This window comes from Onychostoma macrolepis, chromosome 08 (assembly GCF_012432095.1).
Source record: "Onychostoma macrolepis isolate SWU-2019 chromosome 08, ASM1243209v1, whole genome shotgun sequence".
Classification (NCBI taxonomy): domain Eukaryota; kingdom Metazoa; phylum Chordata; class Actinopteri; order Cypriniformes; family Cyprinidae; genus Onychostoma; species Onychostoma macrolepis.
Window position 1 is genome coordinate 14,795,527 of NC_081162.1, and position 16,093 is coordinate 14,811,619.

General features: G+C 37.4%; 1 protein-coding gene across 4 annotated transcripts; it reads right to left on the reverse strand.

Moving 5' to 3' along the window:
* Positions 1-3,383: 3,383 nt before the first annotated feature.
* zgc:136971 (S9 family peptidase) lies at positions 3,384-16,078 on the reverse strand. Of its 4 annotated transcripts, none has more exons than XM_058784147.1 (26): positions 15,966-16,078; positions 15,270-15,441; positions 14,748-15,067; positions 14,396-14,462; positions 13,481-13,890; positions 11,958-12,090; positions 11,727-11,853; positions 11,552-11,627; positions 11,401-11,476; positions 10,539-10,678; positions 10,298-10,432; positions 10,074-10,165; positions 9,886-9,923; positions 9,659-9,780; positions 9,138-9,198; positions 8,931-9,025; positions 8,420-8,489; positions 8,163-8,248; positions 7,934-8,072; positions 7,759-7,842; positions 7,599-7,679; positions 7,421-7,509; positions 7,156-7,349; positions 6,941-7,043; positions 6,442-6,548; positions 3,384-5,752 (listed from the first exon to the last, which is right to left on the reverse strand). In XM_058784147.1, the coding sequence occupies exons 1-26, from the start codon at positions 15,993-15,995 to the stop codon at positions 5,650-5,652; spliced, it is 3,150 nt and encodes a 1,049-aa protein (XP_058640130.1). In that variant the 5' UTR covers positions 15,996-16,078; the 3' UTR covers positions 3,384-5,649. The 4 variants fall into 4 exon arrangements, with proteins under 4 accessions (XP_058640130.1, XP_058640129.1, XP_058640131.1 ...); XM_058784146.1 differs by lacking the exon at positions 15,966-16,078 and adding an exon at positions 15,855-15,933; XM_058784148.1 differs by lacking the exon at positions 15,966-16,078 and adding an exon at positions 15,745-15,789.
* Positions 16,079-16,093: the final 15 nt, after the last annotated feature.

Below are 16,093 nucleotides of genomic sequence, written 5' to 3' on the forward strand. Positions count from 1 at the left end.
CAGCACATGTGCAGTCTGACACTGACCGATAGCATTTAGAGAAAAAAAACAACTTCAGAAAGCCTCGGAGACCCTCAAACACAGTCTTCTAGTGAGCGCTCTTCTGAATCGTGCAAACATTCCAACACTTCCTACTAAAACAACAGAGCTGCTACCGTTAAGTTTTACAAAACCGTTAGAACAACCAATCACCAACTTCAACCCAAACTCCCATCTTACTTTATCACAGAGCAGCAGTGAAATCTGGGAAATTTTATCCTAATAGACACTAGAAAACATGTTTGCAATAGCTACTCATGCTATTTCTGCTGTATGCAGCATGCAGATTTTGTTCAAGCATGAACAAATTCTAGATTTGCCTAAACAATATAAATATTAATTCTTAATATCATGTTATATATGAACCATTTTAACATGCTTCTAATTCACGACTATTATTTGTAATAATAACAATAGAGATTAAAAATATTTATATTTAAAATATATTTTTATAAATAAAATCTTAATTATCATTATATGAACCATTTTTAACATTCTTCCAACTAAATATTTTATATTTCAAATTGGATTTAAATTACAAAATAATACTCATTCCTGACAACTAGATGCCTGAAATGCTGCTTCACTTTTTCTTTTTTTTTTTTTTTTATAAATAACAACAGAGTATGTTCTGTGCAGAATGCAGCATACTAGTATCTGTCAGGATAATAGGATAATAAGAAGCTGGGATACATATTACTTATCTTAAGTACATTATGTGCATTGTAAATGAGGGCTGAAGTTAACAGTTCTGTAAGCAGTGCTTCGACTTCACCAGCCATTCATTCTGAGAGCTGTGGCCATTTAAATTGGGATTATAGTGTAATTCCTGCAGATCTGTGATCAGGAACATGTGGCAGACATTACAGCCGGCCCGTCTCTGTTTGTTACTGTGATTATAGTCAGGCCTCTGACTGAAGGGAGATTACGTTTACACACATTAGAAATGTTTTCAACCTAAAAACTTTTAAAATTGTACAAAGGACTTGAACTTGAACGGTCTTTAAATATATGCAGAGAACTATGGGACAGAATGAGCCATAACACATGCTGTGGGTGTCAAGAGCTTAAAAAATTCTGGATTCACTTACGCATTAATATGGAGCTTTGGTCAAAATCAGAAATGCATACCAAAAAGCACCACCATTGTTTGTTTAGATAATGGTGGTAAGACGTCTGTAAATATGATGGGACGTGAATATGGTAATCATGCACTGCAATGGTATATTTATCAACTATTGGTGTTGCCATGACATACCATGGTAGCCATCCCTTACTTTTTTCTGTAACGGGCATGTGGGGACAATGGGGGGGGGGAAATAATCAATGCAAATTTAACTGCATCATGGTTTATTAGATCCAGGGAGTTTTCTAAATGCTCTGTCTTTGCTGCCGTCAAAATATTTAACTCCAAAACAACACACACAAATACACATAAGACAGGGTTGGTGCCAGGGTGAGGATTAAAAATCTGGGCTGGCAACCAAAGTCTTTGGTTTGAACCCTAAACTACAGAGTTGCTGAATTCCTCCATCTCCCTCAAGCACTCATTTAATAACTAGAAACGGACACAGCAAGACATATCCTACCTTCCGGCTGTGTAAATATAAAGAGAAACTCTGTCATGTATAGCCAAAAACATCTAGTATTGGATAAGAAACATCCTCCGGACTGAGAAAGAGATATGGGAGGGAAAAACATCCCACCACAATAACCGCTCAGCCTGCAGGGGCTCACCATGAAGCCAAGGGCAGACAAATAAGTGAGCTACTGACTCAGTTAAAACAAACAGAACAAAAGAACCGCTATTAATGCAATCATAATTACACAAACACAGAAAATTCAATTCGTATATCAAGGCAGGGTTTTTATAGTCTGGATAAGGCTGGTCATAAAGTTTGTTTTATCCTTGATGGCCTAGGAAGCGACGTATGCATTTCAAGGCTGCATTTGAAGAAGGCTTTGAAATGGGACAGCCTTAATTGCTACACTGTGATACATTCGGTCTTCGAATGCAGCCTGCAAAGGAGGCAGCCTCTGAATTGGGACACAGTCAAAGACTGAAAAAACAATACATACTATGTACCATATTTGAAATCTTTACTGTCTATTCCATGTTTACATGCTATTTTTCATAATAGCCAGGATTCAGTGTACTTTATACTAGTTTTCTATTCTGAACATAGTCCAATTCTAAGTGAGCATATACAAAATCAGACTGTTTGGATTTTATTCTTTTCTCACTGGTGAACATCAAATTGGTGAATTGCTGGATTTGTTGTTGCTTGCAGAACACACACACTGTTTCAGCACCCCGTCTCACCCTAATGCCCAGCCATAACACTCAAACGCTGACAGGAAATGTCACTTCTTTATAAGTGACCAAATATTCTCCAGCTCCATCACTCCCAAGAAACAACAGTTACATGGCAAAATGGTGGAGCAATGGAATGAGAAAATGACAGAGGACGGCAGAGAGGAGAGTCACTGGAATATATAGGTGTTGGCCATGTGTGTTTATCTGAGGGATGGAGGGAGAAAAGCGAAGCACAAGAGAGCGTGTTAAACACATTTCATCAAGTAAAGTGGCGACGCTATTAGCTCAAGTTGTTTGGTGACAGTTTTGCCCTTTTTACCCAGTTTACTCTTTGACCGATCACCTCCCCTGCCAGGGGCAGCTAATGGACTCATCCATTACTGTGACAACTGAGCAGAGCACTGCGGACCGGCCCACGAATGGAAGCATGGGGGAGGAAAGGTGAAATGAATTAATGGTTTTCAGCAGCATGCTAATTACCCCAAAAGTCTATTAGCCTCCGGCCCCCTGAACACATAAACACAAACACACTCTTCACACCCTGAGCCTGTAGTAATGTTTTCAGGCTTGCACAAACTCACACAACGTATCACTCACATCCCTCACACTAAGTAGTATCGCATTTCCTATCCAACACACTAAATCACAAGCAGGTGGAAATGCTCTCGTTTAATGTCCTTTCACTCTAATCCCATCCAGAGCCTTCTGTCTAAACACACTGATAACCACACACGAGCAGCCCCACTACTTGTATACTCTTTCATTAATGGGTATGACTTGGCAGTTCTGGCCCTCCTCATTCACCCTTACCACTATCTATTAAACAATCTCTCTTTCTCTGGATTGGACTATTTTACAGTCTTTTTACCCTTTTGCTCATTTTCCACATTATGCCAACAGAGACCTGGGGACTTCATGCGAGTCTGCAGGGAATTTAGTGAGACTGAAGAAAAATAGTTTTTAAATATATATATATATATATATATATATATATATATATAGTACTGATAATGCAAAACTATTACTAATTGTTTCCGGTAACTGAAATGAAATAAATATTAAATGCTGTATTTATAAACCACATAGGTTTTCCTTTTCAATATTTATTCAGGATTCAGTTGACACTTGTGTTAACAACTTTTAAACATTGTCATTGTTACCTACGACTATAACCAAAACAATTTAAAAGTGATATTCATTCATTAAAATAAAATATAATTAAAAATGCAACAAACACTATAATAATATATAAATAATACTACAACAACACTGCTTTTATATAGCTCATTGTTTAATATTTCAGACTTCAGAAAAAAAGTCTTTTGGCACTGGTGGCATTGAACTGACTTAGTTTATATATGATGGACAATGACAGACATCCTATTGAAACAATGCAGAGGCAAGCAAATATTATAGTCCAATAAATGATCTAACAGCCAATAAATCAATAAAAAAACGTGAAAATCTATGCTAAAAAATAAATTTGTTTTCTTTTGGGTGGGCACCCATTTGGATGGACACTGACCACTACTCACACCTTTACTTTGGGCCTGTGGTAAGGTGAGCCAGTTTGTGTTGTTTCCTTTTTCTAATTAATAGGTGAAAACAAAACAGAGCAGAGCTGTTTATCAGTTTGAAGATCTACTTTAAGATAAAAATTAAAAAAAAACTTATATAAGACTAATGTCCAAAAGCAACATGAACCAAAGTATAACAAAGATGTCTGAAGGATTTAATTTATGCTGTATTACTTTGCCAACTCAAATAGATTCACTGCTTCAAGCTGTGTTATACTTATGGCTGTTGATTCAACGTACCCCAGGCCTACTGGATCTTACCCAACTCCCAGCATTCAGATAACTTTCGTGTTTTCGTTTAGTTGTCGCATCACAGCTCATGAGAGCACCAACTAAGCTGTGGCTCATTTTACCCCAGTGTGACCTTAAACCTACTCAGATTTTTCTCCCTACTTCCTCTAATCTGCTTCTGCTTTTCATCTGCTTTTCACCCCCTGGCAATGATTTTCTGCTTTTTGGGTGTTTGTGTTTATTCTCAAATTCTGCTTTGCTCTTTAATCTTCCTTTATGAGCATGTCGTTCAGCATCTAGGCAGACTGAGACAGAGAGTAAAGACTTTTAATGATATTTGACCTGCCTAAGACCCAGACACCTACACCAAACCTGATCAAAGGGGGAATAATACAGAGCTTTCTTTCTTTCTCCCTCTCTCTCTCTAAAACACACACACACACACACACACACACACACACACAAACATACAGTGGCAATGGTCTCAGGTGACCTGTTGTGTTCTACTTCTTTCTCTGTGGGTCATTAGCAATGCAATCTTAACAGGATATAAAGCAATCTGCCCCCTGAGACAGCCAGAATATTGAAAATCCACATGCTATAATTGGCCATAAAACACTGTAACATAAAACTGGCTGGTGTTCTACATGCCACAAATGGCAAACCAGAATACCTAATAATAAAATAAAAAGCATTATAAACAAAGTTCATGATAGAAACACAAGAGCTAAATGAATCTGTCAAAGAGGATTTGGAGATTAAGTGTTCAAAGGACAAAAATATTCCAAACCTATGAAACAAAGAAATCTTTGAGGGAAATACCTTTCTTAAGTGGCTGCAAGTGAAATGGACACGAGTCTTTTAGACATGTGAGCTGGTACAGCTTTCACCAAAGCAGTGTATAGGCATTGGCCAAAATAAATATCACACATTTCTGTCTCGTATCATGTTTATAAATATGGAATGTTGAAGATCTCTATAGATACATTTCAGAAACTAGAAAATAGCTTTTTGTTCTTCTCTTCTGCTTTCCATCCTAAATGTACTTTTTTCATAATCAAACTAATTTAAATCTACAAATGATCACCATGTATTTGTATTTAAAGTCAAACAGGTTTGATCTAAAAATATTGGCAAGATCATTACTGTCCATTAAAAACAGCGAAGAGTAAACATCTCACAAAAGAGAGTGAATGTTCAGATATTGACTCTAAAAAGAGAAGTTCAGTATCACAGTACATGAGCTCTGATTTCTAAACATAATGATTTCATCCTTTGGCATTTGACCCCTTATTTTAGCAGTGCTAATTTAACATGGACTGGTCTGTCCCCTAGTGGACAGTGACCTGTATAACCTTTAACTTCAGCTTCAGTGCAACATTCATGGACATCTACAGTTTTGGCAAGAATGTCAAACACAATATGTGCAGACAAAAAAAAAGCATCTGATAAATATTTTCATATGCGTTTCTGAGAAATGTTGCATCAGTTTAAATGTTCTTTAAACCACAGAACGATGTTGAGGAAGCAGTCAGACTGAGTGTTGACTTTAGACAGCGAATGACCCTCATCACTGTACCACAATAACCTGAGGGACAGACAAAGAGAGAGAAAAAGAGAATGTGTGTGATAAAGACAGGAAAAAAGAAAGAGAAGGCTGTACACTTCAAAATAGTGATTAGTGGTTGACTGCAGTGGGTTTTTCAAAAGCAAAGAGCAAACATTGCCAAATGAAACCAATATTTATTTAACTTAAAACTTACTAAAACAACATACAGTTTCATAGATTTGGGGTCAGTAAGATTTATTTTTTATTATTAAAGTAATACCTTTATTCATCAAGGACGCATTAAATTGATTTTTTTTTTTATGATAGACATTTGTTACAAAATATGTCTATTTCAAATAAATGCTGTTCTTTTAAACTTTCTATTCATCAAAAAGTCCTAAAATATTTTAGAATATATTAAAATAGAACAGTTATTTTAATTTGTAAAAATATTTTTTTAAATGTTACTGTTTTAACTGTATTTTTGATCAAATAAATGCAGCCATGGTGAGCACAGTCGACTTCTTAAAAAAATCTTTCTGATCCCAAACTGTATCATACTCTGCAAAAGGAAAAGTTTATTATCCATTGACAAGGTTGTTGTAGATGCCATTATTGGCCAATACCAACAATCCCAAAATGTCCAAATTTAATCAGTCTAGTCTATCACTATAAGTAATATCAGTATAATATGGGTGTTTATTAAATGCAGGTGTTTGTGTGTGTACCTGACAGGTGTATTCCTGCTCTTGAGTGCTCTGTAGAGCTCCAGACCCTGGTGAGGTGATACTCTCCTGTCTCTCCCACCCAACATCAACAACACAGGAGCACGGATCTAAACACACATGTACACAAACCATATTAAGATTCACTATTTAGATATTAAGCTTATGCTACCCAAAGAAATACTATATACACTAAATCACTATTCCTGTGTTTGTGTGTGTATGAGTGAGTGTGCACCTATCTGACCATATTACGGGGATAAATTTGTACCCAGAAGTGAGTTATACCTAACAAAGCCTCCCAAAAACAGCTTTTGGAGATGTTCTCCTTTGTAAAACAAGGGTATAAAATAATAGGTTTGTTTTTTTAGGGGTTTTTTTATAAATGTACACGTTTTTCTGTTAGAGTTAGGGTTCAGTATTTATAACTAGCTGTGTATAAAAATAGAAGTCTATGCAATGTACACATTTAAATTAGGTTAGTAAACGTGTGTGTGTATACCTGTGCAGCGTGTATTATGGGTGACTTCTCCAGCATGGAAATGAGGGACTGTGATGTGGGCAGCCGGTCAAAAGCATACTGAATCCCCACAGAGGAATATCTCCTGTAGGGACAGCATAAGCACATAACAACATTGCAGTCACCTTCAGCCACTGCAAACACTTTTTCATCTTTAATAGCAGGGTTATTAACGAATGTAAATGTTAGTGTGTTACCAGTCTACAATATCACTGGTTCCAAGCAGCGTGGCTGCGTTGATCACAGGGTTCCTTGCTGCACAAGCTCTGTAGAAATCTGGATACTGACCAACCAGGTGGCAGGCCAGAAAACCACCATGAGAGCCACCCATCACTGCCACCCTATCAGGATCAAGGGTCGTCTCATTCTGCAAAGTGCACAACACTGCCCTCTGGACACAAAAAAAAGACAAATGAGCTAATTTTTCCTCAATATGCACACATTATTTGTGCATATACACACATGAACATCTTTGACGTCCTGACTGCCAACGTTTCCAAGTAGAGACTCTATGCCATCTTGACCAAAACCAGTGGAGCCCCTGTAGTTCACTGTGACACACAACGTCATACTTTAAATCAGTGCTCATTCTCTATTTTTTTGTTGTGACAGGAACTAGAATGCCACATATACACCCTACCCATCAGAACAGCAAATCCCAGTTTGGTTAAAGCAGCAGCTGTGGCGTTCCAGTCAGCAGCAAAATGAGCATGAGGACCACCTGCACAGACAAATACTTTACTGATCACTCACGTCTGAGAAATAATGACGTCATGAACAAAAAAAATAGTCAGTCTTACCATGTATATTCACCACTAGAGGACTTTTCCTTCTCTCTGGAAGATTGTATGGCTTCAACAAAATTGCTCCAAAATTCAGTCCAGCTATATAAAGTAGAGTGGAGGAAAGAATAAAATCACAAAGAAATATTGCTGGTAGCAGCTGTAAATCTGATGATATATCCATCTTACTCACAGAACTGATGGTTCTCCTCTTGAGAAGGGGGTGTGATCAACATGGGCTGCCAATCAAATCCCTCATACACATCTGCTCCGCCCACATTACAGAGGTGCATGTCCTCAGCCTGATCCACTGATGAGAGGAAGCCAACTTTCTTCAGAAAACAAACAGTGTTACATGTAACAGTTTCTTCAGTGACAGATGACTATTATAGAAAAGTGTGTGCATGTGTGAATGGTTGTACCAGGCAGGGAGGTTGATTTGGAGATGAGCAGCTCATCATCATCAGGTCTTTTTGTATTGTCAACAGCTGCACGCTTCCGAAATCATCTACCAAACACACACACACACACACACACACACACACACAGAATTAATGACTGTCACAATTGGCAAGAAACATAGTAATGATACTGACAGTAAAGTGACTAAATGGCCTTAGAATATCTTTCCTCCTTACGGAGTCAGAGAAGTCATGACATCACTCCATATTTACACTACCTAGTCTTAGCGCATCCAGTCCGCACGCTTGTGTGACTCTTCCTGTGGTTCTGTCAACTGAGAACACTGCCTAGAAGAACAGATGGTGCAAATCACAAAATCGTAACACTAAGGCCCAGTTTCACAGACAGGGCTTAGACTAAACCAGGATTAGGCCATAGTTCAATTAGGACATTTAAGTAATTTTTATAAACATGCTTAGAGAAAAAAAAAAAAAAAGACATTACTGGGGTTCATCTTGAGACAAAACAAAGGCACTGATATATTTTAAGATGAGTGCAAGTTTATTTCAGTTGAAACAGCTCAGACTTACATTTTAGTCTAGGACTAGGCTTAAGTTTTGTCTGTGAAACCGGGGGTAAGAATCAGAAATTCAGAATCCACACAGTGCACAAATGGGAGATATACAGGTTTTCTATGCAAGATATTTAACAGTGTCCCAATTTTTTTTCTTCACTATTTTGGTCAAGCACTGGTAATTTTTGTGTATGTGTATTAATGTTTTGTTTACCTTATTGTTTTCACAGGCACTGCTAAAGAAGATTCTCTCATTATCTGCAGACCAGCATTGAGATGGCAATGATTCATATACACCAGCAAACTGACCTGTGAAGGGACATGACATTGCACCTATGTCCACTGTGAAAAGCGCTATACAAATGAAACTGACTTCACGTCACTCTTCATTGTGTATGCATGTGTGTTTTCATCCAAGCACCTTTTTCTGCTCTCCTGACCACATCTACTAAGACCGAAGTGCTTCTGTTCTTCATGTCATACTACAAGACATAAAAAAAAGAGACAAAAGAGACAAAAAAAAAAAAAAAAATTGAAAGTAGTCTAATAAATAGTCTGATTTTAGGTCAGTAAGATTCATCTTATTCAAATATGTCTCTTATGCTCACCAAGGCTGCAATTGTTTGATTGAAAATACAGTAAAAACAGTAAAATTGTGAAGTATTATTCACTTTTATTTTAATGCGTTTTCTTGGCAAAGCTGAACTTTCAGTAGCCATCTGCAGTGTCACATGGTCCATCAGAAATCATTCTAACATACTGATTTGGTACTCAAATACATTTCTTATTACTATCCATTTTGAAAAAAGTTGTGCTCCTTAATATTCTTGTGGAAACCATGATACATTTTTTTCAAGGTTCTTAATGAATAAAGAGTTCAAAAGAACAGCATTTATTATGAAGCAATTTGTGTATGATATATTGAACTGTATATGTTCTCACCAGCATCATTCTCAGGCACTGACGATGTGGTCCAAACACCTGTCCCTGCAAGTATACGATCCAGCACGTGTCTGGACTCATTTGAGGGCTTGAAACAGACACACCTTCAGCTGACAAGCACTCTGGCCAAGACAGGTCATATTGGACAAAGAGAGGTTACAGGACCTACAGTTCTAGTTTCACAAAACTGTATACAAAACTGTATACCCTCCTATAAAGATATTTACCACAGTTTCCTTTCATATCCAGGTAGTAGAGAGCCGATCTGGAAAAAGAAAGAAAAAACAGAATTAATGATCTAATACAAGCATCTTATTAAACACTAGCACTTGAGAGATTGTGAGATTATTACTGAATCAATAGGAAAAAGGAAAAAATGATAGCCGTTGAAGCTATCTTTAACTCCGCCCCTCACCTACGATTAGAGCAGAATGTCAGGCCCAGTCTGAACGGCTCATTCCATTGGCCCACAAACACCACGCCCCTCCCATTAGGTGCCCACAGAGCCTTAAGAAAGAACAAGGAATATTTTATAATTCAGTTGAATTTGAGATTGCTGATATAACATCTACCATGTATGGCATAACATAATTGATTATCCATTAGACAAATGAGAATTGTAATATACATCTGACTCACCTGTCCTGGTGATATATGAGGAGGGATGCCAGCATATACGATAACTGCCCCTTTGTTGAGATCAGCCACACACAAGACAGGACAGCTCTTACCCACCAGACCTTCACCCCAGTCTTCAACATATATGTTCTTATCCTGAGAAATGCACACATGACTTCTTCAAAAACCTTGAACGCATATCTTCAAATATCTAGCCATAACGGTTACTGTATGAAAGCATATGTGGGAGAAGACATTTCACCTGTTCCTCAAGCAACACTAGTCCACCATCCTCATTGGCTGATGCAACTGATGAATGCGCTGATGGCTCCACCCTCTTTTTTTCAGCTACATAGAGCAACTTTTTTTCACATGGTGACCAGGCCAGACATGCAAACTGAGCTAATGATACACAAAGAAACAAAGTACACACAATCAGACAGATATCCTTAAACAAAGATCTGGGCTCCAGACTGAAAAAAAAGACCTGAAAGCCACTGACTACTAAAAAGAATCATTAGTTTCCAAATTACAGAATGACTCCCCACATAAATGTGTATCTTCAACTACACAACCATTCAAAAGTTTGGGGTCGGTAACATTTGTAAATATTTTTTTAAATAAGTCTCTCATGTTTAACAGCGCTGCATTTATTTAATCAAATATACAGTAAAACAGTAATATTGTGAAACATTATTTCCACTTAAAATAACTATTTTCAATTTCAAAATGCAAGTTATCTTGTGATGGCAAAGCTAAATTTTCAGCAGCCAATGCTTCAGTCATCAGTCATATAACACTGTATGACGATTTGGTGCTCTAGAAACATTTCTTATTGTTATCAATTTTGAAAATAATTGCTTTGCTTAATATTTTTGTGTAAACTGTGAAACATTTTTTGAAGATTCTTGGATGAATATAAAGTTCTAAAGAACAGAATTTATTTATATAAATTATATATGACTTTCTTGTCAATTTTGATCAATTTGATGCATGCATCCTTGTCTCGTGAACCTTAAGTAGACCTCAAAGTCAGTACAAGTTCTTGGTTCATTTCTATTAGACAGTTACTGATTTGAAACCCCTGGTGGACAACCCCATGGACAACAAAAAGTGTTTCTTACCATCTTCATACACTTTTCCATGTTTATTTAGAGCTGTAAGGTCCAAACTTTTCTCCAGACCATTTTGGCCCCAAACCTACCAAATTAAAAAAGGAGGATTAAGAATCATAAGTTAATAATTCAATATTTAAATATCAAAGATATCCATTACCTCCACGTACTGATGTCCTGCGTCCTCCCGGATGACAGCTTGCAGAGTCCCAGAAGGAGAATGGCTGCTGAGCAACCTGAAAGTGAGAGATGCATTTTGATGACAGGTATGTTGTTTACTTGTAATCTCTTGAGATACATGAATATCTGCATATCCGAATATCTGCATCTCCTACTCCTTCTCTATGTGTGAGCTTGTTCCAGACGGCAGCACATGCTCGATTGTGTCGTGTTTACACAGTAAAGTCCATCTCTGAGAGAAACGCCGTTTCACCCCTCTCTCCAAATCACACTGACTCCAACCTGCAGAGAAAGAGAGTTGAAAAGCAAGCATCATGAAGTCATATAACTAATTAAATAGAGAATGCACCATAAAACCACATAACAGGACTCTCCAATATACTTACGGGTCAATATGGTGATACAACGCTTTTCATTGGCAGTGTCCACCAGCTCATCAGCGACCACAGAGGCAGATATGGGCACTGGAAACCTGATACAGTGTCTGAACAGATCTCTGATTTCACTCTCCATTGCAATCTGAGACCACAAACATATACACTGAGTCAACATAAACAGAAAACAAGCATGAACCTGCCTTTCTTGTGGGCTCACACTGTAAATCAGCCCATTTCTGACACTTTAGAGTCCACTGACAAATATGAACTCATATATGAATCATATAAACTACTTAAGTAAGTTACTATCTCACGTACTATAAACTTTCCTTTTTCTTTTTTTTTTTTTGTATGTAACGTTAACGAAACTAATTAACAAATAGCTAGAGTTACACATTTAGTCACATTTAGCGATATAAAATAACCTATTTTTATTTCACTGGTGTTTCTAACGCTTTGATAACGATATTACGCTTCCAGTGAGCTCACTAAAAAGATGTATTCTGTCAATAATAAAGCAGCAACACGTTAAAAAAAGATTGTGATCAGACGTTAAAAAGTAGCACCGTTTACATTTGCACCTTAAAATAGATGTGGGTCAGCTGGGCGCAAATGAAATCTGGCTAAAACAACAACAACACAGACGCCACCGCAACGCATGTCACCAACAATAATCCACACCGGTCCAGTGAATTGAAGAGGACCGTCGTGACAGAAAAGTGAGATCGGAAAAAATCGCTGGAGTGTCGGTGAGAGCCGATGTTTCATCCGCGGACAAAGCACTTTCGGTGCGGACGCATCCATTCTGAGGCCTCTGAGGGGGGTGTTTCGGTTTATTCATCACACTTTCGACACTGTGATCTTTATTTACCTGCGTTAGTTTTGAAGAACTCTTGTGTTTACGCATAATACGTATCCATAGTATCATGTACAAAGTATTGGGTTTTGCTGTGTGTAAAATCACGTAATAATGTCCTTTCGTTTCCCGTCAGATTTAAGATATTGCGATTCCCTTTTGGCTGTATAAAGAATGTCTGCAACGTTTGTTACTATTTATCTTTAGATTGAAATTATTCAGGATTATTATTCATATTTATAAAAATTATTTATATTATTTTCCTATTATTTAAATATGTATAGAAGAAATATCTGAGACAAGTCAACAATAAAGGAATAGTTCCCCCATAAATCTGTCATTTACACACCATCACTGAAAACCTGCATGTTTGGAATAACATGAGACTAAATAAATGATGACAGAAACTTTTCTGTCAACCAAACCCCTTTGACATAAAAATATTTACCCCTGACATTTTAAGTTAATATTTTGATAATTTAACAACACATTTGCACATTCACAGTCCTCTGATGTCAGTAACTGGTCACATGACATGTAGGTAAACAAATAAATTACTTACTCGCTTTCTATTTTGTTTTTAATTTAACTCACAAACTCAATGCAGTTCCCTCATAAACCCTGCTCTAAAGAGTAAAAAATCTGCGAAACCTCCCAAAAGATGAACTTCTCTCACCTTCTGTTGTTGTCGCAAAGGGAGTCTCTGTTGTTTTGGGTTTTTCACCTGAGCAAAGGCAGGTTTCTCCTGGTTTGACACTTGATCTGGGTGCTTCCTTCTTAAATGCACCTGCAGATTCTTCCTGTGCAGCATTAAACCACAGAATGGACACAGATCTTGTGCATCGGATCTGGATTTTTGTGGGAGGGTGCTTTCAACAGATGTGTGTCCAGAGAACATCTCATTTACCAAAGTCTGTATGGCGACATCAGCCTCTATAGGATGAGGATTGGCAGCAGAATTTGTCTCTGTATCATTATGATCCACTACAGAGAGATCTGCCACTGAAGGATCTCCTTCATCCACTGGGGATATAGTTGGGTCATCTGTTCTCACCTGCTCCTCCATAGTCCCTCCTTCACCTGAGACTAAAGAGAGTAAGAATATCAAACACTCTGATCAGAGGACATGGATATGCACAAGACTCACTGCATTTCATAGTCTTGTTGTCAGCCAGACTGACAGAGAATCAGACTTTTGGCTGGAACACACTGCACGATAAAACAATAGGCTTTGTATATGTTTACATAGAATAACTGGACATCATACAATAAATGACTGAGGATCACAAATGACCAGACTTTCAAGCCGGTCTGAACGCCACAAACGAAACATGCATGACAATTGAAAACAATGTACTCTAAAATCGACTCAAATTATCAAACATGATTGAAATCCTGTGACTGGATGGAATGACAGCCTAAACTAATTTTGACTAAAATCATTTTTGTCACTATGATCAAATAATCACTGAATAAAAATATGTTTAAATCTGTGCCTGATAGTACTTAGGTCATTTGTCACATTGTAAATGAAAGGTCAAAGTCAAGCAAATTGCATTATGTAGAATATTTTCTGTTTGATGAGACTCACCTGTGGAGTTTTGGTCTGCAATCTCTGAATCACTGGGTCCCTGGCTCACTGTCTCCTCACTTACAGCCTGCAACAGCACAGGGTGAATAGAGATTTGTATGTTTATAATATCAATTTCTACAGCTTGTCACAAATTTTGACACAACAAGGCCCCAAAGATTCTTCCAGTCTTCAGTGTCACATGATCCTTCAGAAATTATTCTAATATGCTGATTTGGTGCTCAAGAAATATTTATTATCATTATCATGCTAAATATAAGCATTATTTATGTTTTTTAAACATTTTACTAACCTCAAACTTTTGAATAGTAGTGTATATAGATACATAAAAAAAGAGAAAAAATAAACTTACTCTTTTAGGGCACAAGTGTTGCTCAATGTTTGCTTTTCTTCTCCTGATTTCCTGAGCATCTTCAGAGATCAGATTCTTGTGTCCTTCACCGACAGGCATCTCATCAGTACTGCCAGCCTCAGATGCAGTCAGATGAAGATCTGGTGCAGGTGAACTCTCACCTGATTTCAACTCCACAACAGTTACCTTGGGTTTTTTGCTCTCGCACATGGCCAGGTGTTTTAGAAAACCATCTTTCCTCATAAAAGTGGATGTGCAGCTGACGCAGTGAAAGTGTGGAGCAGTTCGGCACTTTAAATGACATTTAAAAATGAAGAACTCTAGTGAAAAAAAAAAGGAAAAGGGTCCTCTGTTAGATATCCATTTGCTTCTATAAAATTCTATGTTTCAGTAAATTTTAATACTTGATTATTCTGTTCCTTCATTTATTCTTGTGACTTCATTCATTGCCTGGGATACTTTCAAGTAAAATATATACATTTAAATGCTTGTAATTTCTTACACACATTATTTAATACTTGCCCTTGTGCCTTATCGCTCTTCTTCTGTGACCTTGTAAATGTTTTAAACATTTGCTTTTGATGGTGGGTTTGAACATTTCAGGCCCACAGAAAGGACAGTGGTACAAGGAACAGCAGTCCTCACATCTCTGGAGAGATGGCTGCTCCTCTCCTCGCAAAATAGTTTTGTGTAGCTATGAAATACAAACGGGAAAAAAAACATCCACACCGTAAAACACCTTAACGTGTCTCCTGATGATAGGCATTTCAGACAAGCATTTTGTACATGAAAATCTTACTTATTGCCTCATTATGAGATTTTAAAAAGATAAACAAAGTATGACAATTACATCTGCCTACACCAAATCTATCTGAATCTGCATTCAAAAAAGGAATTTCAATGTCAAAATCTTTAAAGTGTCATTTATAGCGAAATTAGTGTCATTATGTGGCCAGGCCCAAAATATAATACGGGGGAGAGACAATTAATATTTTACAACACAAACGCTCTGAAATAACGGATCCATTGACGGACTCCTCCAGCCACGGGCCGATTAGCAGGTCTGCAGCTGGTCACGTTTTGACGCCGCATCAAACTGTCACTCACCTGTAGCGTTATAAACTCTGTATTTTGATAACCTTGCTTGTTCATTCATGACACAATGCGAGTTGATAGATCTGCCCTTATTGTTAAGTATGCAGAAATGTTATAATTTACCTCTGTATGTTGACTTGTATGGCTGAACATTTTAGCCAAACTTGCTATGAGTGTGTTTGGTCTAAAATCTCGCGAGATTACCCACAAAAGGAGATGGGCAGAAAGCGTTTCAAAATAAGAGTTACAAA

What these genes read in the sequence shown, in the direction of transcription:
- zgc:136971 (XM_058784146.1), bottom strand. Translation starts at nt 15,899, where the DNA reads ATGAACAAGCAAGGTTATCAAAATACAGAGTTTATAACGCTACAG. An exon ending in AGCTCACACATAGAGAAGGA is followed by an intron (nt 11,628 to 11,726) that starts GTAGGAGATGCA and finishes TCTCACTTTCAG; the next exon opens with GTTGCTCAGCAGCCATTCTC. An exon ending in ACATTCTGCTCTAATCGTAG is followed by an intron (nt 9,924 to 10,073) that starts GTGAGGGGCGGA and finishes TTCTTTTTCCAG; the next exon opens with ATCGGCTCTCTACTACCTGG.